This window comes from Siniperca chuatsi, linkage group LG4, assembly GCF_020085105.1.
Source record: "Siniperca chuatsi isolate FFG_IHB_CAS linkage group LG4, ASM2008510v1, whole genome shotgun sequence".
Lineage (NCBI taxonomy): Eukaryota > Metazoa > Chordata > Actinopteri > Centrarchiformes > Sinipercidae > Siniperca > Siniperca chuatsi.
In genome coordinates, this window is record NC_058045.1 from 20,819,603 (window position 1) to 20,844,813 (window position 25,211).

Consider the following 25,211-nt stretch of genomic DNA (forward strand, 5'->3'; position numbering starts at 1 on the left):
CTCAGAAAAATTTGCGTGACCCCACCCATTTTGGAGGCCACCCCAGGATTTGACAGAGAATGAGAGGATTGGTTAATCCCAGACCTGAAGAACGCTAAACAGATCTTCCATTATGAAGACCCTCGTCTACAAACCACAGATTTGTAGAGAGACATGGCACCCGTCCAGAGTGATGCAATTGTGCACATGACAACAAGGAGGTGATGTAAGGGATTGTCACAGAATTGTTGTTCACAGACTGCTTATCTGTGTTTGGCTCAGACAGCTGTCTCTGTTTCTTCTTCTCTCAGAAATGTCCAGCGGCAGGACTCTGATTGAGCATCCCAGTCTAGCCAAGGAGATTAGACTGTCATACCCAGAACAAACCAAAAAACTACAGCCCAGAAAATGGATTTCTCTCAGATTACTAGGAGAGCTTTTATTTGGAGCATTGCAAAGTACACGTCATGGTTATTAACGCTCGTTCTCTCTCTCTCCAACACAAATGCTCCTTCTTTCTCTCCATCCTTTCATTTCCTCATCAGCTGATTGAAATTTGGATCATGACTTCTGCAATATCTCCACACAGTTAACCTGGAGAAGTAAAGAGTACAGAATAGAGAAACCATCACCTCTTTGAGTCCAAGCATACAAACATACATGAGAGAGAGAAAGATGGATATACATCATATATGAGCCAAACTCTCAGTTTGTTTATATTTCTTCTCAGAACATGGCTTCAAGCTCAAAAATAGCTAAAAAAAAACTAATAGGAGCACTTCTTTAAATTCATGAGAGAAAAGTAGAGTATGCAGTATGAGACACGTTTTCAGGTCATACTGTTCGCAACATATTGAAAAGTAATAAGAATAAAACTAAAAGTTGCAGTTGGGTTTATAAGTATTTTCACAGTGGAAGGAAAAGCAACTTTGGATTGAATATTGCATGTTTATGGAAGCAGCCGGTTACTAATATTGGCTTTCTGGTCAGACAAACTGGACCGTCCAATTTAAAGGGTTTTCAGTCTTTCAGTTTCTGTGCAGTCTACAGTGTGCACACTTGTACTCCTTATCAGCAGACCAAAGAGCAAAAGAAATGCTGTTTGTTTAATCTCCTTTTATCCAGTGCAACACAGATACCTTCACAACCTTACAGGAAGTGAGGCCTTTGGAGCAGTGGTCATTTGTAGTACTTTTATTGTATGCAACACAGAGATTAGTGGACTCATATCTAATTGGAAGTTTAGGATTGAGTACTGTTCAGAAAGCTGCTGCTGGCAGACTGTGATTGTCATTTCCTGCAGATTCACCACGTTTCCCTAACAGAGCGAGAGACTCCAGCGAGTGCACACTATCCATGGCTAACCGCAATCCCAGTCCAGGTGGAGCTGAGTCCCCCCCACCTTCTTCACCTCCCTCCTCCTCCAGCTCCCCAGCGGCAGCAGCAGCAGCCGCAGCGGCCGCGCACTCCTCTTTGAACAATCGGTCATGCTCCATCTTGAGCTCTTGGTAGGAGCGGGAGAACATGTGGAAGATGGAGGTAGCAGGGAAGGCCATGATGAGGATCCCGCTGAGAATGCTGCTCAGTGCTACAACCTGTCCTGGAATGGACCTAGGCACCATGTCGCCATAGCCCACGGTCGTCATTGAGATAATAGCCCACCAATAGGAGGCGGGGATGCTGCTGAAGTCATGGGTGCCTGTGAGCTCGCTCTCAGCCAAGTGGACCAGCGGGGAGAAGAGGGTGACGGCCACGCAGAGAAAAAGAAGGAGGAGGCCAAACTCCCGGGTGCTGCGCCTGACCGTCAGCCCCAGCGTTTGCAGGCCAAGAGAGTGGCGAGCCAGCCGCATCACATAGAGAATCCTCAGCGCCCGCAGAATCCTCAACACCAGGCCCAGCTTGTCCAAGTAGCCCTTACCTCCTCCAGGCCTCTCATGGTCCAGGGCTGGGTCCTCCTCTGTCACCACCAGGGAGACATAGTAGGGAAGGATTGCCATGGCGTCGATGATGTTGAGCGGCCCACGGAGGAAGTCCAGCTTGCTGCGAGCCTGAATGAACCGCAGGATGAACTCCAGGGAGAACCAGGCCACACACACCGTCTCTATGATGAACATGTTGTAACACTTGGAGGAACACTCACCCTGAGGTAGAGAGGGAAGGCGAGGGGGTGGGGGAGCAAGAGAGAGTGAGAGACAGAGAGATTGAGGATGAGAGGAGCAGGAGTTTGACAGGGAGCAAGACAGATGGGGTGGAGGGCATGGTGAGATGGGGAGAAGACAAAAATCCTGAGGTCAGATAATCACCCTCGGTAATCATTAATAAATCATGAGCTACAGTCACTCAGTATTGTAAAGCTACTGCAGCAGCACTGATAGATAATGCAGTGACACAATCAATCAATTATTTTATTAGGGCAGGTTTCAAAGATTGATGTGACACTCAGTGGGAGCGGTGACAAAAAGCAATCAGGTATGCATGCCCCCTAACTACAGTATCAAGGAAGAGCAATGCAATAATAGAAAACCCTATGTGAAAATACGGAGGAGATTTTGGAGTACAGAACCCTGCTGTTAACTGACCCAAAGCTTTGTCCCACACCATCACACATCTATCGCGCAAATTAGCCTATATTCCACCTCCTCACATTTCCAAATCCCACTGCAAAAAATATCTAGAATCACTTAATGTATTATTGGGTCTTTTTCATACTTAAGAAAAAATATAAGAGGCAGATGTCAGTACAAAGTGCTTTAAAATATATTTCCACTAATAATCGTTGCTGGCTCCAAAAAACGAGTGTGATGAATTCAATGGGGAAATACCCTTCACCACGGGTTAGCTAATTTAATCCTTCTAATGTGTGTATTGTTGTCATTTTTTAAAGTTACAGTTTGTAATTGCCTCCAGGACAACAAATATAAACGCTTTATACTGTAATCTGACGCCCCAATCATCAGCCCCAACAACATTATTTGTCAGTGCATTTATAAAACCACTACAAATCACTGTTGCAAAAATTTAACTTTTTTCTGATCTGACCCCACTATAGTTAAGGTTTGGTTAGGTTTAGGCAGAAAAACAATTTGGTTAGGGTTAGGAAAGCATTGTGGTTTGGGTTGAAATTACAACCTCAGAGAGACTTTCATTGTCATGGTTAAAGGTTACTTGGCTAAAGTTAATGACCAATCGCGGTCATGGTTAAAAGGACCCAATGCGGAGTGTTGGTACAAAAACAGCAATCAGTGGTCTTCCGTGTCGAACTTCACACACTTTGTTCCATCCACTCCGACCACCTTCTTGCTGTGGATTTTGTGGCTTTTACAACATCACACTACTTTTGGTCCTGCTGGAGAGGAGTCATAACTCCTATAGCTGCTAGGGGTCATTGTCACTTAGGAAACATATTTCATTATTGGGCATTTGCTGAAACAACTGATGTTGTCGTTTTTCTTGGGAGGACAGTCTCCTCAGGCAACACCCTGTTATCCATCTTTGGATTTTCTGTCTGCAGTAACTGACATACATATTTTTGTACAGTATGCATGATTCTCAGAGAGATCAAGCATGTTCTTGCATCAGAATTCTTTGCTAACAAAAATAACATTATAACACTGTAAATGAGACCACATGACCTAATATATATTATAACGGTGATCATTATTTGTGTGTTCTCTCAGTCTCTCCTCTCATCAGCTTCTCCCCATTTTCTCATTGTTCAGTCTCTGCATTTATCTCTGCTACTGTGTGTCTCATCTATTTCCCCCTCTTAGCCTTTTCTCTCTCTGCCACCCTCTCTTTTCTCTTCCTGCCTCTGTCTCCACCTTCTCATTACTCATTCTGTTCCCTCCTCCATCAGCCTCTCTGGACTGCCTCCCTCTCATCCTTCATTCTCTGTTTGCCCCTTACACCACTCTGTTTCTGAATCCTTCATTCATTCAGTGTTCCTTTTAACACAACTCCCTCCACTGCTTCTCTGTGCATGATGCATCCTTCACACACGTGTCCTATTCCTCCCGCTCTCATGTATCACTTGTGTCCTCTCTGCCTTTCTCACTGATTCTGATCCTAGAGTGACCCTCAGCCTTTCACTTCATTCTCGCAGAGTGACATGTATCTGCCTAATTTGTAGTGTTGTACAGTATATGTAGTGCTATTATTGAGCTGGAAATGTCGTTTTGACTTTAGAACATTTCACTTCATGCATTCATTCTGGCTGAATGACTTCTAAGTTACAGTGATACTGGTGATAGTTATAATAGCAGTCCTGGCCCGTATCTGTTGTTATATATTCTGCATCCATCTCTTACTATAACTGCATTTTAGTCCATTAACAAACTGTTTCCCCTCTTGTTCAGCCATCAAACTGTATTAAGTAGTACAAGCTGTAAACATAATTGATTATTACCTTATAAAGCTGATATGGAAAACTTGCATATTTACACAGACAGGGAGCAACATAAGCATTTACTGGAGTCGTGTTTCTGACCATCTGATGAATGTAAGTCCAATATTCACCCTGCTTTTAGCTCTGTTTTGCTCTTAACCAACCCTTGAGATAAATATCTGGCGGTTGAACAGCTAAATGCTCCATTCAGTCACCAGCTAGTTGCGAACTTTGTCAGTCTGTCGTTTGGTGCTGGGCAGGTAGTGAACAGTGGGTTTATCAGAACTTTTTTGTGAAAACATCTGCTTGCTGCACCCAGAAACGGGGTTGACAAAAGAGGTGAGAGTAACCCAAAACAGTACAGTCTGTAAAACCAAAACAATTGCTGAAAGACACTAAAATGCTCTGTAGGGCTAAGGGGAACTGCAGAGTCAGGTGATAATTATCTGTGGGTTTGTAACTGTGAGTAAGGCCTTTTATATTACCAGTAGTCCTTTGGTCCGTTGTAATATATAATATAAAATACTGATTAGAGCAGCTTTACCTGGCTTTAAAGTTGGAAAAATCATTGACTGACAGTATGAATATACGATATGTTCCGTATCAGCTTGTTCTAACTCTACATTGAAGCTACATGGTCTTTACACTGAGTGAAATATTCAAACCCAAGTTTCTATAGCTGCAACAAACTATCCAATGGAAATATTCCAGGTGTTGTGCATCATGTTCATCAGCAGTAAAAAGCTTTCTGGTAATACTAGAGATCAATTAAAGTTTATGAATGTTGTGTTTTCCACCCTAAGTATGCTGTTATAGTCAACATGTTAGAGAACAGTTGCCTATTTACAGATTCAGAAGACACGAAGCAACATTCATTTGGATTTGTGTTTCTGGCCACCTGACCAATATTCACTCTCTTTTTAACTCTTTTAGTTTGGTCTCCACTGACTCCTGGGGGTAATTATCTGGCTATTTAGCTCGCTGACTTTATCTGTCTGAAACAAATTAATTTCTAAAGATAACCCATTCAGTTCCACATAAATAAAAAGAAATTCAATTTTATTGAATTCATCATTCACTCTTTGTTTGTTAAGGCATATTAAACTTGAATCATAGCATGTGGGCCCAGAGCAGCAGGGCAGCAGTCGTCAGTGCACCAGCCCACACAGTAAAAAGTGGAACTACAATTGCTTCATCTGAACAGTCCGTGATTTCTCCAGAGGTCTGAAGGACTGACTAGGGGATATTTGTTCCTCAAGCAGAGGACATTTACAAAGGAGACACATTCGATAGTTTAAAGGGTCATTCCCTGAGAATTACCATTTCAATAAATCTTTAACTAAATATTAACCTTTACACCTCTCCTCCTCCTTAATCTTGATTCCTTATGTTTTCTCTGTCTGATGTCCAGTCCTGCTGAGATTTCTGGTTGGCTGTCTGTCCAGTATCAGTCTTTCAGACACTTTCTCCCCTCAGCTCACATGTCTCTCATGTGCACTTTCTACCTCTCATTTATTCCCTTCCTCTCTGCTATTTCGCTCTCTCGTGCTGACATTAGGCCCATCAGGGCTTTGCAACACCGTTCTCACCCTCTGCGTGACAGGCCATTTGTTACAGCTAGAAGTTTTCTACTTCTGTCTCTCTCTCTTTCACACACACACACACACACACACACACACACACACACACACACACACACACACACACACACACACACACAATAACTCCCACAATACCCGCTATCTCCCTGACCTTATCTCCTCTGTACGACTCTCTCTGGAACTAGTGTCAGAATGACAGCTCATTTCAACACAGACACTGTTCACCCCAGCAGCTGTCTCACATGGTGTTTCACATTATCGTCCATATTAACACATCTCAATGTCAAATTAAGTCATCGTAAAAGGCATTCTAGGGACAGGGACATTTGAGCACATGGGAAACCACTGCATCATTATTTTAGATTATCCCTTTTTCCAAATATTGTTTGTTAACTTAAATTTCTAGGACAAAAAACATACAGTTGCCACAGAATCCCACAGAAAAGAAGGTGGTCTGTCTACAATAAACTGAAGCACAAGCCTTTCTGTAGAAGTAACCTCAAGCCCAAATAATTAAACAGGTAATATTAGAAAAAGGTAACCTAGAGAGACCATAAAGGACAACTCACACACACAAAAACAAAAAAAAAAAAGAAGAAAGTAGATATCTCATAGCTTTGTCAACTTCTGACAAGGGTTAGCCAGTAGCCTTGAATACTTGAATGAAGCAGGGTGATTTTTGTCTAACTTTGTGCTATCGGAGGAAAATCTTCTTCATCCATAATAGAAATTTGCACTTCATTATGAGCGAACGTCTAGCAAGTATATTAAATTGTACAGTATGTGTGACATTTTAAAATTCCTTCCCAGTAGGTTTTGAGGAATGGACAGGAGCATGACTATGTGTGAGATTATGTTACAGTTGTCATCATCAAAATCTTGACAGCCTTAAAGTAGACCTTATGAACTATTTTTAAACAAAGTCTTGTCTGGTGCAGATAAATATTACTCACACACTGCAATATGATCTACCTGAAATGTCCTAAATGATGATCATTTCAAAGGGAAAGTTGATAACATATGATTAAAGTTAGTTCATTTAAAAAGACTATCTAAAGGTGTATCATGATGCTGGTTAGGAAATTTCATGCACAAACATTAGTTAACCAATTGCTAACGTTCTTGACAGTGCTGAATAGTATCCTGCTCCACAAAACAGAAGTTCTTTTAATTGGACCTGATAACTTTGCCACTGTAGTCGATCAGTTTATTGGACCATTTCACTCTAATATCAAATCTAACGCAAAGAATCTTGGAATCATCTTTGACCAGTATATGACTTTTGACCATCATGTTATCAAGCTCGTCCAAAACTGTTTTCTTCAGCTAAGAAATATCACTAAAATCAGATGTATCTCGTCTTCTACAGATCTGGAACAATTGATTCACACTTTCATTTTCTCCCGTCTAGATAATTCCCTCAACATGTGCCTCAGTCAAGCTGCTCTAAATCGTTTACAGTTGGTCCAAAGCGCAGCTGCCAGGCTACTGACTACAACTAGCCGTCGGTCCCTCATCACCCTTGTTCTTGCATCCCTCCACTGGCTTCCTGTAAAATTCAGAATAAACTACAAGATTTTGTTGATTACATTTAAGTGGCATGTATCCATTTTATCCATCCCCCGCTCCAACCTCAAAACAAACGGTGATCGTGCCTTCGCTGTTTAAGCCCCAACCCTCTGGAATCATCTTCCACAAACTATCAGATTTGCTGAATCTTTGAACTGCTTTAAGCGGCTTCTAAAAACCCACCTCTATAGGCAAGCCTTTTTATAGATCTCCATCCCTGTCTTGTGTTTTGGTTTGTTTCATTTTAGTTTTGTGCTGTGTTTTTGTATTGTAAAATATATCTTTATTTATCTATTCATTTATATTTGATTGTGTGTGTGTGTGTGTGTGTGTGTGTGTGTGTGTGTGAAGCACTTGGCATGGGTTGTAGACAGTTATGAGACAGGAGTTGATAGTACAAATATGTTTCTTAAACAAACTGTATGAACCTATTGTCCCGTTAACAACAAAGCTATAGCTACAATACCTTGCTAACTGTTAGCTTTTGTGACTGACTAGTGCTAGCATGCTAGTGTGTTAGCGGTTAGCTCACCAGGTACAATAGTTCCTAGCACTGTGAGCAGCCACTACGTCACCAAGCTTCTAGCACCACCTTCTTCGCAAGGAAACACGGAGGAACTTTGCTGTGCTACTTTCTGGTGTGTCCGGGCCTTAACTCTGATAAAACTGGTACCTGCCTGTATCTAACGTGTTTTGCTGTCTTCATTCAAACTGTAAACCCACACACCCTTCTAATACAACATCTAATCATACCTGCTGTGTTTGTGTCTACATTTTGACTGCAACTACCTATTGCCAAGCTCTCTGAAATGTGATACAGTGTGTCATGTCATTGAGAAGAAAACCCCTGAAACTTGATATTAACTTGTAGTTTTCTGAAGTGGTGATATCTTGGATGGTGGAACTGTTCTACTATTTGCTGAAACAAGGCAAACACATTCTCAATATAAACGGGTTTGACACTTTACCACACTGAAAATTCACTATTATTCAGAGATGGGAGAAATAGTAAATTCAAGGCAGTTTGAGCAGAAAATGAGACTGAATCCAAAACTCTGTTTAAAATTGATCTTTATGTGACCTAGACATGTTTGCCTCTGACTCTGCAGTGTAATTGGTTGGTTTTCAGTCATCTCTATGATTAAACATCTGGCATTTATTGCATAATTATGAGCATTTTCACATTAATGTCAGTGTTTGCGTTAATGGCTGGGCAGATGGTCAAGGAGATGAAATTGGTGCAATATAGTATACTTCTCTTTCACACACACACACACACACACACACACACACACACACACACACACACACACACACACACACACACACACAAAGCTTTCACAGATGTGGCAGTTAAATATGAATGAAGTCCTGACACAGAAAACACACACACACACACTCGCTCATTCCTTTTCATGAAGGTAGAAAAACACAGTATGTTTAATAGTAATTTTTTATTTGGGTTGAAGGTGAGTACAATTTTTCTCTTCTCCTGGCTGCATCTTGCTGTTTTGCCAGCGCCAATTGAGTTTTACATTCTTGTTGACAGCCTCCCATCTACCCTCTGCCGGTGACCCATCACTGTGCAGTGCGACAACTGCTGGATGCTTCAACAGCAGATTTACTCTGTGTACCATGGGTTTGAAGTGCAAAAGTGTCTCTTTATTGTTGGACAAGATAAAGCTTCTATAGCTCTGAATTATGAATGCTCCACATTCCACTGTCTTCAGTTGGTAATTAGGACGACTCTTCATACATGCAACTGTTCCAAGAATGATAAAGAGATATGGGCATGACTATAAATTGCAGTGGATCCCCAGGTTTTAGCAAAAAGGGGAACAAAAGAAAAGATTCTGCTAATTTTTCAGCTTTACCTTGCAGCAGAACTTGAACATACTTTGCACCACTGAATGCTGCTTCTCTATGCTGCTGTACCGACCTTGCACTCACTTTTAAAGCTTCTAGAAAGAAGAAGAAAAGGAGGAGAGAGGGGATGGATGGCGACGACAGAGACAGAAAGACATGGAGAAAAAATTAGGGGGTGTGGTTGAAGGCCACTCTGCTGGCCTTAACCTGAAATACTACACATCAAGCACTGTGTTCACTAGTCATGAGTTATTAAAGGGCTTGTATTATGTGACACCTCCATCCATAATCAGGCTGTTCTCCTGTGACCTGATAACTGCATGTACGCACAAATGCACACAAGGTAACGCATGTAATCAGGTGTGTTTGCACCCATTAATTTGCAGGAATCCTTGATATGTATTATGATAAAAGAGCAATAAACATCACGCAGTCTCCCAAGACACACTGTCCACTGACTCTAATGACACTCTCTCACTTACTCTGAGGGCCATAAAGTGGACATGAGTGTGAAAGCAGAGATGAGGTGACATCTAAAGCATGAGGTTCCCTTCACACTCCATAAGTCTCTATTCACCGCCAGTCTGGATGCTGCGCACGCACACACACACACACACACACACACACACACACACACACAGAGTCAGAGTGACACACACACATGAACAACAAATAAGGTTTTCGCTTTCCAGTTCGTTAGGGTCTCTCTTCCAGGACTGTTTCATTGAATATAGGATGAAGATGGGTATGCATTGTTAAAAACCTCAAAAATGGGATTGAACAATAGATTACATAAAAGAACATCAATACACAATTACACAAACTACATACACACACATACTGTCAAATGAAGCATCCAGTTTTCCCAGTTGCTATGTTAGTTTCTCACCCAATATTCTAAAGCGTCTCATTCAAATTCAATGTGTTATGGCTCACAAAAGAGACTCGATTACACATACACAAACACACACAGCAAATCACACCGCTGTGCAAGCAATAAACAAAATTTTTTTTTATTGTTTATCTACTACAGCAAGTGTCCCATCAATGTGTTGCATCAATAAGCACATCAGAAAATTTTATTATAAAGAAACACACACACCCATCTGCTGCTGGCTCTGCAGGCTGCATGTAGAAATGCAGAGGCACGGTGCAAAGGGTGTGTTCAGTTATGACGGGGTGGAGCTGCAGTGTGAAGGGGGTGTTTGATTTTGCAGTAGCTCCGGACAGAATCAGATTCTGATGTGCTGCAGTGACCAGAGAGGGCAACCGTGCAGGGGTGGATGCCTGCTGATCAGTAGGTAACCTCGGGGCAATAGAGCTGCCGGTGTGTTTTTTTTTTGTGTATTTCATGTGTCATGGCCACAGCTGTCCTCTGCCCTCAGTTCCTCTCTTTCCATGATGTTTCTGGTTTCCCTGCCTGTGTCATTCCTCACCTGTCCATTAGGCGTCCTCAGTGTGCTCTCCTGTCCTGCACCGCTGAGGCTGATCATTAATCAGCCTTGATCTGTTGCTGCCTCCACAGCTGCTCCTAATCACCAGAGAGCTGTGTTGTCTGTTGGTTGCCAGATTGTCTGATGCATTTCTGCAGTATTTCTTTTTGCTCTTCCAAAGGCTCAGTCATATCAGCACTTATAATAAAGTTTTGTGATGAAATCAATTAATTTCAAAGGAATTGCTGCGATTATTGTAGTTACTCGTGGGGGGTTAACTACATCGGCACAAACTTTGGTAAACTTTGACACACAAATTGGCACCAAGGACCAATAGTCATGATTATGCCGGAGAGTCCAAAAGAGGAGGCTTATTGACTGTGTTGCACAATCCACTTTTATGTAACAGTCTTCTGTCGGAGTAGAAACTGCTCAACAAAAGAGGAATGGCTTGCAGACAGTTATGAGACAGGGGTTGATGGGACAAATATGTTTCTTGAATTAACTTATTGTCCCCATAGCGACATACCGAGCTAGCTAGCTTGCTAACTGTCAGATCTTGCGACTGACTAACACTAGCATGTTCCCGGCCGGTTCACTAACCGGCCCTGTGAGTAGTCCTTACGCCATTAAGCTTCTAGCACCACATATTTTGTGAGGACAAGCAGATGAAATTCTGATAAACATGAGACCTGCTTCGCTTATAACCTGTTCTGCTAACTGCCTCAAACTGTTGGCTCACTTATCCTTCCAAGTAAACAAACATATCTGCTGTATTTATTTCTACTTTGTGAGCCCAACTACCTACTTAAGAACCTAAAACTACCTAACAACTCTAAAGTGAAATGACACATCAGGTAATTAAGAAGAAACCCCCTGAGTCTTCATTATTTCCTCAGTTGAATTATTGTTTAAAAATATGCAGAAGACATACCTCTTTGTTAGGGGAGCTCACCTTAAAACTGAGTTGCACTAACTTAGATGAAACATGATCATTCAGGTATGAAATTTCTATCTTCTTGTATTTAGGAAAAATGAGCTGTGAATACTGAGGTTCAAAGTTAAATAAGAGATCTTGAACATCACAGATTTGACACACTGTCGGGGAAAAAAGTGTTTGTACAAGGGCTTTTATGCTTTCTAGATAGTAAGCATCTTTGAAGAATTCCCCCTCAGACTAATTTGTTAATTCTCTAGCTCATTAATTTGTTTTCACTGTTAGCCGATCTGCCCTTAAGAAGCAAGTAGTGTCTACAGGCATACTGAACTAAGATAATTCGTCATGTGTCCCAACTCAGATGACACCTTTTTTCAATGTATTGTAAAGGTATAACAAGCTTGTCACAATCAAAAGGCTCCTCCAAACAAGCCAAGAACTACAGCCCTCTTTTAAAAAATATTTGGAGGTCACAAACCCATATATCCTTTCCCACAGTCCAGCTGTTTTATAGTGCATTCAGGTGTTCGTCATCATCTAGTGAATCAGGAAACCAGGTTATACATTTACAAGGTATGATGGTTATTGACTTTGTAAATTGTATCATCACAACTTTCCCATGTTTTCCATTAGTATTTATGACTTTGGTGGCTGTTTTATGGCCATGTCCTGGCGGTAGACTTACGACATGTCTTGGTGATGAATACACAATTCGTTTTGGTCTGGTGAGTCTTTGAATAAAACACTTTTCGTAGACCATGTCCATGAACATCTTACTCTCCTTTTTGGCAGTACTGCTAATTGTAAAGGGTTTATTCCTTTAAAGATCATCAAAAGGTTAAAAAAAAGCAAATAACAGACAAATCATGAATATCTGGATAATTCCATTTTGATTAAAAAGGCATAACTTTAATTAGTCAAGTACATAAAATAGAACAATTTGAACTGCCAAAGGTCCCCAATTGTGAAATCACTATTTTACTGTAACATTAACTGTTAACAACAATCTCCAGCACTAACACATTCAGATCTGAGAGGCTCTACTCCACTCACTACATTGTGCTTTACTCGTCTATGCTGCTGTACAATCCCATCCTGGCACGGACAGGATAAACACCTCATACTTTCCTGTTCTCTCCCATAATCCCACTTCGCAGCTGTGCAGCACATCAGACAAAGGGAATACAGCTCATAAGCAGATAGGCCGCAATAGGCATGGAATCTGCTCCACACTGATACGGTCAAACAGAATATGTGCATGCCTGCAGATATAAACACATAGGAAATGCATGTGCGTGCTAATTATTAGTGCTTGTACATTCACAAACATGTTGTCAGCGCTTTAATGAAGTCTGGCAATTAGCATAAAAATATCTCATGTGTTTTGAGGGTGTGGTCGATTGAGAAAGACAGTATCTCTGCTATACAGTCGTAACTGGCAACCTATTTCACATTATCTCAGTTCTGATAAGGTCATCTGTAGCTACTGTAAGGTCCACTCCCCCTGACTCTGTACTGTATGTGAGTGAGACATTATGAATATCCCAGTGTCATCAAATGGGTTTACCACTCGTCTCCTCTTCTCTGCATCTACTTTTATTTTTGTTTCTCCTTCTCATTTCTCTCCGTTATACTCTCTCCCTCTCCAGCCACCAGCATGCCTAAAGTCTTATTTACTTTCCTTGACTTATAGTTGCTCTGACTGACTGCCAGCCTCAGTCTCGCCCTGCTGAGCCAACAAAGTTTACAGACTCGGACACCTATTTATGCTCCCTTCATGTTCTTTTAATGGAGGTTGAAATTATGCAGAGGGGAAGACAAAAATGTGACACATGAAGAATGCATTCTTAATTTTGTGCCCCTGTTGTTACACACACAAACAAGGCTCATGATTGATGATGGTGCTTTGTCTTCTCAGCTCAGCAGATGTAGCAAGCTGACTCTGTGCATAGAAAGACAAAGAGTGTACACACACACACACACACACACACACACACACACACACACACACACACACACACAAATGGAGTAATTTAAATCATTTACTGTTAGTTCTTTGCATCTCCTCTTACAATTTGCATTTCACAACTCAGGTGTGGAATTGAATTATTATATGCTGGGAAGGCCTAGAGTTGTATTGCGCTGAAACAGAATTCACAATAGTTTATTTTTTTGTTTTTTTGCAGATCAAACTGATGGCTGTGTTGCTTTATGGTTCCAAGTCCAGACAGTCAGAAATGTTGGCTACCAAATCACAAGCCCCCCTCAGAGACAATAAATTTGGAAACTAGCTTTGTTGATTCACATAATTGCAATTCTGCACAGTTCAGAAGCAGGAGACATACACGCATAACCAGAAATTCTTCTGAGATTTTATCACAGCCAACACTTTGATCTTTTCCAAATGATTCTCAAAGGAGCTGGACATTGTTGTAAAATGACAGATAAGAGAACAAACTCTGTACAAAACTGTTTTTAGTTTCTGGCTGTTCGAGATATGACAAGCAGATCTAGCATAGCAAAAGATAAAGTCCTTTCTGGTCATTCAATTTTCTTATTTTTTCATTTGTATTGTGCTTAGTCAGTATACTGTCTATTGTATACAGCCCTTACTGCAAATCAGAAAAACTCTGGGATCAGAAAACTACCCTAATCATTAAACAGCTAATACAGCCTGCCTCAAAAAGAGATGAGTACGTACTGTAAGTGACCTAATATGGGGCCTAACAAGTTCATGCTACGAGCTTAAAAATAATCCTCCTTACCAGTCAAACACCCTGGAAACTCGGAGTTACCATTTTTAAAGGAAGCTCGATGATCATATTATTAATGAATACCCTTTAGTGTTGCATGTAAATTACACTCAGAAAAGGATTCCCGACAGTGATTGGTTCCAGGTTATTATTCCTGGCTGTAACATTCATATTCCATCACCGCAGCTCTGCTGAACACGACGAGCAAGGAAAGGCCTTTTAACAGACTCAATGTGATTACACACTATTGCATAAACTGACTTTATCTTCATGACATTAGCGTTTGTTATGTAAAATGTAGTATGCTATGCTCTAAAAATCCTTCTTACCCTCTGCAGTAAATGCACTGTCACTGTCACAAACCTTTGCTGAGCATTCATTCAGATCAGAAAATAAAAAAATGTGAATGTGATTATGAAAGAACTGAAAACAATTATCTTTACCTATGATCTCTCTGGCCTTCTGTAACATTGCTCAATTATATTTTGTATATCAGTTTGTTCTTCGCAAGAGACCAAAAATGTTAATATTTAATGTTTAAATTTAATCATTTAATGTTATTATTTTTTCCAGATGCCCACTTAACAGGTTACTGCGTGTAATGTGTTGAAATGAACATTCTGATTGTATATTGGTATATTAAGTCCTATATAATCATTCAACAATTATTGCGTTTATTGATTGCACTCTTTAAAAAATAACAAATATTACCTTGCACTAAAGTAAACCATGAATGTATGTGCATGTCTTGGGAGTGTGTGTGTGTGTGTGCTCTGCTTATGTGTGTCCCCTCTTTCTTATGCACCCAGGTAATATCGCTGTGTTACAGACAGTCTTTAAACTTTGAACAGCTTCTCTGGGAGGAAAGATGAGGGGGAGGAAAGGCAGAAAGAAGGCTTCATGGCTGGTTTAGTGTTTACATCTTCCCCTCTTACTCTGTTCCCTTGTTATCATCCACTCCTCCATGACAGAGACTCCTCTATTTCCTCTGTCCACTCTAATACATAGAGAATTACCTTATCTTCCCTTCAGACGTCACAAGACACATGATCTCTGTCTCACTCTGTCTCTCTTTCTCTTTCTTTTTTGTCTTTTAATAGAATAAGGAATCACACATCCATCTGCCCTCTCTATAATCACTTGCCCAGACAGCTTCTATGGTTCAATAAGATTATTGACAAGTCTCTGCTTGGGAACAAGTAGATAGTCAATCAGAAAACGTGTCAAAATTCATAGACTGAAGCTTAAGTCATGCAGTCCGTCACTCTCTCTGTCCCTCTCTCTCCAGATACTTGTGATTGATGCCCTGGGACGTAATTATTGAACGGCAAATCCCACTCCAATTTTTGGCATTAAGGATATAAAATGGCCACTTCAATTACTCCCCAGGCCAGAGTACGACTGAATTAGGAAAAGGAGAGCAAATCTGATGAGGCTGTCTGAAAATACTCCATCACCCGGTGAGAATATTAAAGACATGAATCTGAACGACACTTGCTGAGAGTAAAACACTTTGATGTATATACGGTAAATGAATGAAAATGAGTGCAGAGAAAGTTGCGGCTTTGCTGAAAAGCTTTACTCAGAAATATGCGCAAAGAAAGTCAGTGTCTTTGGTCGATGTTTGACATTTGAACAGCAACAATATGTAAACTCAGGCAGGTTATCAATGTGTGCTGAGACCTGCTGTTTTCCAGAGAGAGTTTTAACTGCATTTGCCTTGTTCTTTCCAATCTAAACACTGTTGCTATCCTTCCAGGGATTACTGGGGTTAGCGCTGGGTTAGGAAAGCAGTCACAGTAGAAATATATCTCATGAACTACTGAATATGCCCACTGCAATGTGTGATGTTTATGAAAAAAGTAAAGAAAACATACATGTGCCCACTACAAAATGGATTACATTAAGGAGCCCTGACCAGAAAGAGAATAGTTTAGTCTAGGTTGACTTTGAAATAGTGAAAGAAAGGTCATTGTCATGACAGCAGTGGATAGTTGCATACATCTTTCTTCAACTCTGGTCGTCTTGGTTACTGATGCCATGCAAATATTTTCCACGATTTTCAGGCAATTTAAAAAAAAGGGATGAAAAGCTTACCCTATAGTTCTGTCTCCTCAATCTATGCTTGGTCTTGATCTAAAACCTAGCCTAATCTGATAATCAGACCGAATTGCCATTTTGTTTCTTTTAATAATTCAGTCTGACATTATGTTCATGTTAGCCAATTCCTTGCTGGGAGGGAGCGTTATTTTGTTTAATTTTATCCTAACCAATAGCAGCAAGTTACATATTCATGTTGCAGACGTCATTTTTATTTAACACGGAAGTAGCTGTAGCGGTCGCTAAGAACTTTTTTTCACATTGATCAAAAAATATGTTGATTTAAAAGTTCCTATTTCTTTATGTGGACTTACAACAACTTAACTTTAAGCCAACATTTCACCTGACAAATAGTGTAATGTCCAAACCATGCTGTTCCAATCTGTGGTGGAGGAATGTGATGTTCACATATATCCATAATGATCAAAGACTACATTTTAAACACTACAGTACCACAAACTCCACAGGCAGTTTAACCCTTCTATCACCTGGGTCTAAAAATCCACTGCCATTTTGACTCCCTGATTTTATATCAATATTTCATGCATCTATTTGCATTCCTGAAACACATCAGGGGAGGATGTGCTTCCCATCAAAATGCTACAACTGCACACAGCCTGAAGGAATAATAGTGAGTCCAGAATTATATGGAGAGTTTTTACATAAAGAGGAAAGCACCTAAACAGTGGAGAGATGCACACCCCCTCGGGGGATGGAGGAATGATGAGGTGGTTGTTATCAGTGGGTTTGAAACTGAGCTGTAAGATAAAGGCCCCTCCCAAAGCATTTAGTTCATAGTGATAAACTGTTTGATAGGAGGGATCAACTGAGGACAGGCAGAAACATATTATATAGGAGATAGAGAGAAGGGATCAAGGGGAGGGGAAAAATTAAGCACTATCTCTTGCTTTTTTCCCACCAGAATCTCACTCTCACCCGTTCTCTCTTTTTAATTCTCACTCCAAAGCATATTCATTCACTCCATCTCTCATTCTCTCCCTCTCTCAGACATATCCTCTATTTGTCCTCTTCCTCCATCTTCCTCTTACTTCATCGCTCCTTTCACACTCCTAACCCAAACCAAGGCAGGCAGAGAAGCAGGATGAATGATGAGTGGACGAGGGAATTTTGGCCCACTCCAGCACAAAGCAGACCAGAGACAGAGACAAACAGCAGTACCATGTGAATTAAAGATGACAGGAGTTCTGCTGCTCCTGTCTGGGCAGGCTAGCCAGACAGTGCCGATGGAGTTCAACAGCCGAACACATGAGAAAAGTTTAAAACTCTGGAGCGTGCAAAGAGAAAAATAAGAAAGCAGCAGATGGATTTTTAAATTTTTGGAGGGAGCTACCATCCTATTTCCAAGAATGAGCATTGACATGCAAAGAGACGCTTGGATGCGCACACACACGCCTAAAGTGTCCTTACAACCCACAATGTCCTCACAAGGCATGGAGATGTCAGACACAACCATACACACACGCACGCACCACACACACACACACACACACACACACACACACACACACACACACACACACACACCAAAGATGACTTTACAACCCACAATGCCCTCACAAGGAATGAACATGTCAGACACATAGCAGTATTACATTAACATAACTGCTTTTTCCTGAAACACTCTTGCGCCAGGTTTCAATACAGTATGACAATGGAAAGTGTGTGTATGTGTGTATGTGTATAAGGGTTGGGTGTGCGAGGAGTTTGGGGAAGTGAGCTGGCCCCTGAGGAGTGTACTAGCCCCTGAGGACAGCTTGATTTCTCCCATGGAGCTCCACTGTCTCCGTCACTGCTACTGTGTTTACCTGAGAGATTTACAAGCAGGAAAGCCCAATTTCCTGTTTACATCAGAAATGCAATGATACGAAACATCAGGAAATACAATCTCTTTGTATTAAGCAACACTTGTACTGTGCTTTTGCTGCCTGAATGTCTGCTTGCTTGAGAATCCTTCTGTATATCTGCCTCTTTTGTTGTTAACCTTGTCACTGCACAGAAAATAAATCTACAGTAGCATCTGACTCCACTGTTCTTTTTCCCCTATAAGCTGATTCACACAGATTTGTCCAGTCATACGCTGTAAAAGGTCCATATCAAAAGCATCATCCAGTCATGCAGGTTTACAGCACTCAGTGAATCAGAACCAGGGACTCTTTCCAATCACATGCCCAAGCTCTTCCATCTGTGTTCCTATGACTGTGACTCGTCTTGGCTCCTCTCTTCAGGCTTTACAAACTCATCAGGCAGTCTGCAACCGGCGCTCTCGTCCGCCTCCCTAAATTCTCCAGTGTCACACCCTCCTGCACTTGATCCTTTGGCTGCCTGTGACTGCTCATTTCAAAATCAATACAGGGACGCTGTTGTTTGACGACTTCTCAACAGCTGTTGAACAGGTGTGTAGAGTTTCCCTGCAGCAACCAGTCTCTGCACACACATAGGACGCATATATACATACTATTAATTATTTAAGGGCACCTTGGGCAAAGATGGGCAACCTTTTTCCAGACAGGGGAAAGTTCCTGAAAATATGGAGAAGGATAAAATATTCGACTGCAGGTGAAAATGTATATGTGATCAGAAAATGGATCCTAATTGAACAGTAAAATATTAGTTAGAAGAGAACAGAAGGCTCTAGAATAAATGTGTGCAAAATTCAGAGAGAGCTGTATCGGTTACAGTGGATGAGTTCATTACTATTGTCTGTCCATGTGATCGTGTGTGTGTAGGCATGTGACTGCATTAAAGTGTGTTTTTACGTGTGTAAATTTGTGCGACTCTAAGTATATCTACTGATGTGTGTCTTTTGTGAGACATACGGTAAGCCCATTTCATTTCTCCCCAGTGTTTACTGACAGATACTGGACAGGCCTCAATGAGCAGCTCTGGCTTCATTATCCCATGCTGCTATGGGTAGACACAGATCACAGGACATGCACGGCCAACGCACACACACACACACACACACACACACACACGCACCCAGCAGCATCCCACAGGGATATTTAAGAGGGTGTGACGACAGGGTGTTTTTATATTTGAGAATTTTGAAGCCTGACTGTTTGCAGCATCACAATGTCTGCTTCGATCTGAAATGAATAAAACAGGACTCTCACACATTAGATGACACATTATGTCATAAACACTGACATACTGTAGACACACACTGGTGATAAAATTCAACATTACTTTCCAGGAAACAAAGTTAGTGTTGGAGATAATGCCTAAATGAGCATCCAGTCTGTAATGTTAAGTTATGAGCAGCTCTGTTACTTCACTATCACTGTGTCTTTGAGCAGAGAAGAACCATGAGAGGAGACAGCTGTAATCACTCACACCACTCTAAATCTCAATGACAGACAGGGTAGCTATAGGCATCTTACTACAAAACTTGAACTTATGGTCCCTATTCAAATGTAAGTATTATAATTGATTATTAGTATTAGTTTGACTGTGGTTCAGGGCCCTTTGTTGCTGACAACTAGATTCACAACATGCAAACACACTGGTTCACTCACCCTGTCCTCTTCCTCTCTGAGGTCTGGCATGGTGCTGATACACAAGCTGACGACAGTCACCGCAACCATGATGACCGACATGCAGGCAAAGATCTTCCCCGGTAAGCCAGACTGCGGATTCTCCATCATATCTCTCAGCCAGTTCATCACCTTACGGTACCTTGTCTCCTCCACTGTCACACGCTGCATGGCGTTTCTCTGCCTGCACTCCTCTTCGCGCCGCTCCAGATCGTGCACCTCCTCGATGCGTGTGTACATCTTCCTCTTACAGCAGCGCTCCATGTACGTCATCTCCACGCCCCAGTAGGTCAGCTCATCGTGCAGGGATAGGACGCACATCTCCCGCAGCAGGCGCAGTTTCCCCGCAGCCAGGAAGTTGAGGATGACCCTGAAGGCGGACGGCGACCGGTCGAAGAAGAACTCCTTGTGGGCTTCGTCATAGTCGTCGCAGACGCTGGCGATGTCCTCAGGTGACTGGCAGCCACAGAGGCGGCCAAGTCGTGTGAGGGGGAACTGCTCCAGGGTGCTCCAGGGGAAGGTGTAGCGGTTTCCCCCAACATTGATCACTGCCAGCAGGGCGTGGTCAATGGACACCAGGTCCTCTGGCCGACGGATGAACTGAGCTCTCTTGTAGTACGCACCCTGGAGAGAACAATGAAAAGCTTCAATGCATAAGCAGCTGCACCTGAAATATGTGTGTGTGTGTGTGTATATGTGTGTATGAGTACAATTAGTTGTCTAGAACTTCAATATAATTATTTTATTCCTTTATCTTTGTAATTTACTTAAGTAACAATCTTATTGATACCTTGATGGTCTCAGTCTCTGGGATCTCTGTGAAGATGCGGTCAAGACTGCTGTCATCGCTGACGGACAGATTGCTGAAGTCATGGTTGGCGTTGCTAATGATGGGCATGGCGGCATCTGGAAAGCGCGCTGCTCCAGACTGGACAGCTCAGACCAGTTAATGAAGACAGAATAAGTCTACGGATTGCGCCAGGCTCAACTTTTCAGGCTCAGGGGCAAGCCAAAGCAGTCTTTTCTGTATCACAGCCTCCAACAACTTACGTTAAAACCTGCATGTGAAAAACTTTCCTGCCACAGCCCAGGACTACTGTAGACAAGTAGAGCATAAAAACAGCTGAAGCTTTCAGTCTCTTTGTTCTCAGAATGCCTCATAACAAGAAGTTTTTCTTAGCGACAGACGAGCTATGGCTTTGGCTTCCAACCAACAGAGCAAAAGCCCAGAAAGGAGAGGAATGAGGAGTGTCAGGAAACCTGTTGTCACAGTTGAATGTGGGTGAGTTTTGAAATTGCCGTCAGAGGTCCACAGTAGACTCAGTTGGCGTATCAGGATTCAGCATCAGATCAGTGGGTAATCCTGGTCTGAAGCGAGAGTCTGGAAAAGGACAGCCCAAATGGAAAGAGCAGGTTAGGATTGATCAGTGGCCGATATCTGCAGAGGATGAGCTGGATGAGTCAAGGAGGCAAATGTGTAGCACTGAGGTGTCTGGGGACTGAGGGGAATCCTCTGTGTCGCCGCAGCAGGATTATGGAGGGCCTAGCCATGTGGTGGCATCATGCAGGCACTGACACAGAGAGAGAGAGAGAGAGAGAGAGAGAGAGAGAGAGAGAGAGAGAGACCAAGATAGAAATGCCAGAATGGAACTAGGATGGACTGAGATTAGGCGGGTGTCACAATATAAAGCAAAAATGGGCAAAGAATAGCAAAGAGATGGTGTCAGAACACAGAAAAGGGTGAGGAAGAGAGAAAGAGCACACCTCAGTGAGACTGCAGTGCAGTAGGCTCCACCCCCCTCTTTCAATTCCTTTCAGTGAGAAACAAGACAGACAGACACATGAGCTCTGCTGCTATAAATGGCCAGTCACTGTGGTCAGCACAGGACTTGAACAGATAGCAAAGGAATTTACACTTAGTACGAGTGGCTTGTTTACTGGCTTGTTTACTTAGTACGAGTGTTACAAAATTCAAGGAATAACAGTAGAAAAGAACATTCAGGTCTGTGGTGTTATTCACACTCGGAGTGAGTTATTAGCTGTTGTAGATGGGCAGCAACCTAGCAACAGACACTGAAACACAGGGTCCAAAATGTTTTTCTTGGCAATACTATTGCCCTGAAACTTGTTGGCACTGTTTGTTGTTACAGTTGCCCAGAATAGCTTGATGTGTATCAAAGCCTTAAATAGCTGTGATTAATTTCAAATTGGGTCCTATTATTGCATTATTTATCATTTATTTACTGCGACTAACTTACAGTTTGTCTATTTTCCCTACTGCAGAGTTATTTCATTACACTACATGCATGAAGACCAGCTGCCAGAAAAAAGTAAACGTGGATGTCAAAACAAATTTGTCAATAGACCATTTTCACAGCCAGCATTTTGACTTTTTTGACTGTCATAGCAGGAAAAGCACAGGTATAATTAATAACCTTAATAAAGGCTGAATTCCAGTTAGCCATCGTCAATGCTATTAATTACACCTGTGCTTTTGCTGCTGTGACATGTCAAAATGTGTGCAGACAAAAAGGTCTATTACATCTATTTACTTATATGTCTTATTAATAATTGTGTAATCCTACATTTTTGAAGGTGTGTTTTGACATATAGATTTTACACTTTTTACCAGTGACACACAGAAGTACATTCAACCAGCTCCACAAACTTTAGAGATGAAAGCCGCTCTGTAAAGGCAGCAGGTGAGAATGTTTATAGTACTGAATGGTATGGCGGCAAATGATGAAAGAATGAGGCCCAGGTTGAAACAGCTGGAATTATCCCTTGAGACTCATTGTTCATAGACTCACTGACAATAAAGCCGACTTATTTGGGTGGCTTCCCTGAACGTTTCCCCTGCCAGCTATTGCTGTGAATATAAAGCTATAACTGATTTTCTACACATGCCACAGCAATTTAGGGAAGCCAGAATCCCAAAGGGCCATTTCAGACTTTTCTACCCATTTTTAAACACACATGTAGGTACAAGTTTCCCTGCACACATACAACACTCATCTGTCACTGTGACTGGACCTGACTCACAACCCTGATGGTGAGCAGTGTAGTGTCCTGTAAGACTATTACACACCTACAGTCTAGCACTACATATTTTGCTCACTACAACCTATATAAAATAAGAATATTGTCATCAATATTGATTATTCTGCTCAGTGTCTGTCTACAGTAACCACAGGCTTACTGAATGCGTGACTGGACAGGGCAGACAGTTTGAAGCATTGGACCGCACAAACAAGAGACACTAATTCAGATCCAGGACAGGATCCTGTAGTGGAGGAACCAATGCATCACACTTCTGTCACACGATGCTGGTGTTTCATTTCAAGGGGGGGGGGGTAAACTATTTATTAATCGATTCCCTGTGAATGTGGCTGGTTTTTCTTATTGGAGAGTTAATTTAAAGACAGGAGAGGAAGGATTTCTGAGGAAGTGGAAAGTAAACTCAGCTTCTTTTTGTTATTTGGAGTTTGATTACATGTGAAGGCTAAAATATCTGCAAGATTAATTTACTGTAGACGTAAGTACTATTGAACTAAATCCAACTTTATTATGTTATTATGAAGTCATGTGAAAATCTGGACATGTACAATTGAATTTTGTTTATATTAGCATGTTTTTTTCCAATGACTTTTTCTATGATGGGTTCATACTGTATTCAGCATTCAGTCAGAGAGCTTATATTATATTCATGGTCCAGTCAACAGTGACTGCATTTGCCAGGAGCTGGTAGAAGGACCTGCGTCTCATATGGATCGAGTTGCTTTAATGCACCATAGGAAAACACTTTCTCTCTCTCGCTCTCTCTCTTACCAACTTGCAAAAGCACACGCGCGCACACACACACGCACACACAGGGTGCCGGAACTCTTTTGCTCCCTTATCAAGCTTAGACCTTTAATTAAGCTTGGTTAAACTGGGCGATTAATTAAGATCTCATAACCAAACCGTGTTTTAGATGATTTCATGGAGAGAAAACCAAATAAAGGGACGCCTAAAGTCAAAGTCAAATGTTGTTTAGAGGGCAATGTTACACCCAGTTCCTATATTCCATTTTTTTTTAAAGGCAACAGTTTTTGCTTTAAAATTTTGGAAACACCTAATAAATCAAATACACTATCTGTAATGTGTCTTATCCTAGGCCTACTGTATGTTGCAGTGTTGACGAGATGAAAAGACAACAGCATTCCTCATTTTAAGTATTGTGACCGCATTACAACTTCAGACAAATATTCAGCTACAAACACAACCCCCGCAGGCATCAGTATAACTTATGAAGTGCAGCTTACCACCCTGAGAGACGGCCAAACCAGCTCGGTGTGAAATCCCTCTGCCGCCTCGCAGTACCTCCGATTATTCAACACCAAATAAAGGTATCAACGACCATTCCCAACCGCCCCATGTTTTAATGACAGGAATACCTCTCCGGCGTCTGCATCATCCAAGTCGGTGGAAGTCGCGCAGAGAGTCTGAACATAGCTACCAGAGATGAAAGCGGGTAAAGGTTTGGTGCGCTGAAAGTGTCCCGTTCCAGCTCTGTTAGTGGTGCTGCAGGAGAAGGAAGGGGGGGAAGCAGTGGAGGAGGGAATCGGAGCCGCGGCGCGCAACACAGGAGACTCCGGGTACCCAAGTTCCAGTTTAAGCGTAAAGGTGAAGACAGGCGCAATAGTGACCGGGAGTATGTGAGCTCCCGATTTAAGAAAGATGGCATTTTACCAGAACCGTAGGGGGAGTATGGCTGTCAGTGTTGGCTCGACATCCCTCCCTTCCCTTTTCCTCTAGATATTATGAAATTCAAGGACACTGAGGAGATGCTCGCATCCATTTTTCCTACCCTGATCACTTCACGCGCAACAGGGGGCGCGGTTGCCTCCCAAATTACCTTCACTAAAGGTTGGTTCTGAATCAGCCGGGAAGCAGCAACTCGGAGTCAAAATTGTACATACGATTCGAGTCTAATATCATAACACTGCCATAATTCACACTGAAATCAATGCAAAGAAAACGTCATGTCATTAAA

The 25,211-nt window shown here is 41.8% G+C and overlaps 1 protein-coding gene across 4 annotated transcripts; it reads right to left on the reverse strand.

Annotated features, from left to right (window-relative positions):
* Positions 1 to 388: 388 nt before the first annotated feature.
* On the reverse strand, positions 389 to 24,980 carry kcng4a (potassium voltage-gated channel, subfamily G, member 4a). 4 transcript variants are annotated; one of them, XM_044193912.1, is made up of 5 exons: positions 24,613 to 24,980; positions 21,941 to 21,987; positions 20,967 to 21,557; positions 20,159 to 20,800; positions 389 to 2,120 (listed from the first exon to the last, which is right to left on the reverse strand). In XM_044193912.1, exons 3-5 carry the CDS (start codon positions 21,072 to 21,074, stop codon positions 1,239 to 1,241), a joined length of 1,632 nt encoding a protein of 543 aa, XP_044049847.1. In that variant the 5' UTR covers positions 21,075 to 21,557; positions 21,941 to 21,987; positions 24,613 to 24,980; the 3' UTR covers positions 389 to 1,238. The 4 variants fall into 4 exon arrangements, with proteins under 4 accessions (XP_044049847.1, XP_044049845.1, XP_044049846.1 ...); XM_044193910.1 differs by having other exon boundaries at positions 24,481 to 24,980; XM_044193911.1 differs by lacking the exon at positions 21,941 to 21,987.
* Between the last annotated feature and the right edge of the window lie 231 nt (positions 24,981 to 25,211).

Coding starts and splice junctions, on each gene's coding strand:
- kcng4a (XM_044193911.1), bottom strand. CDS start 21,074: ATGCCCATCATTAGCAACGCCAACCATGACTTCAGCAATCTGTCCGTC. Junction 20,801..20,966: donor CAGAGACTGAGACCATCAAG/GTATCAATAAGA, acceptor TGTTCTCTCCAG/GGTGCGTACTACAAGAGAGC. Junction 2,121..20,158: donor TCAGAGAGGAAGAGGACAGG/GTGAGTGAACCA, acceptor TCTCTACCTCAG/GGTGAGTGTTCCTCCAAGTG.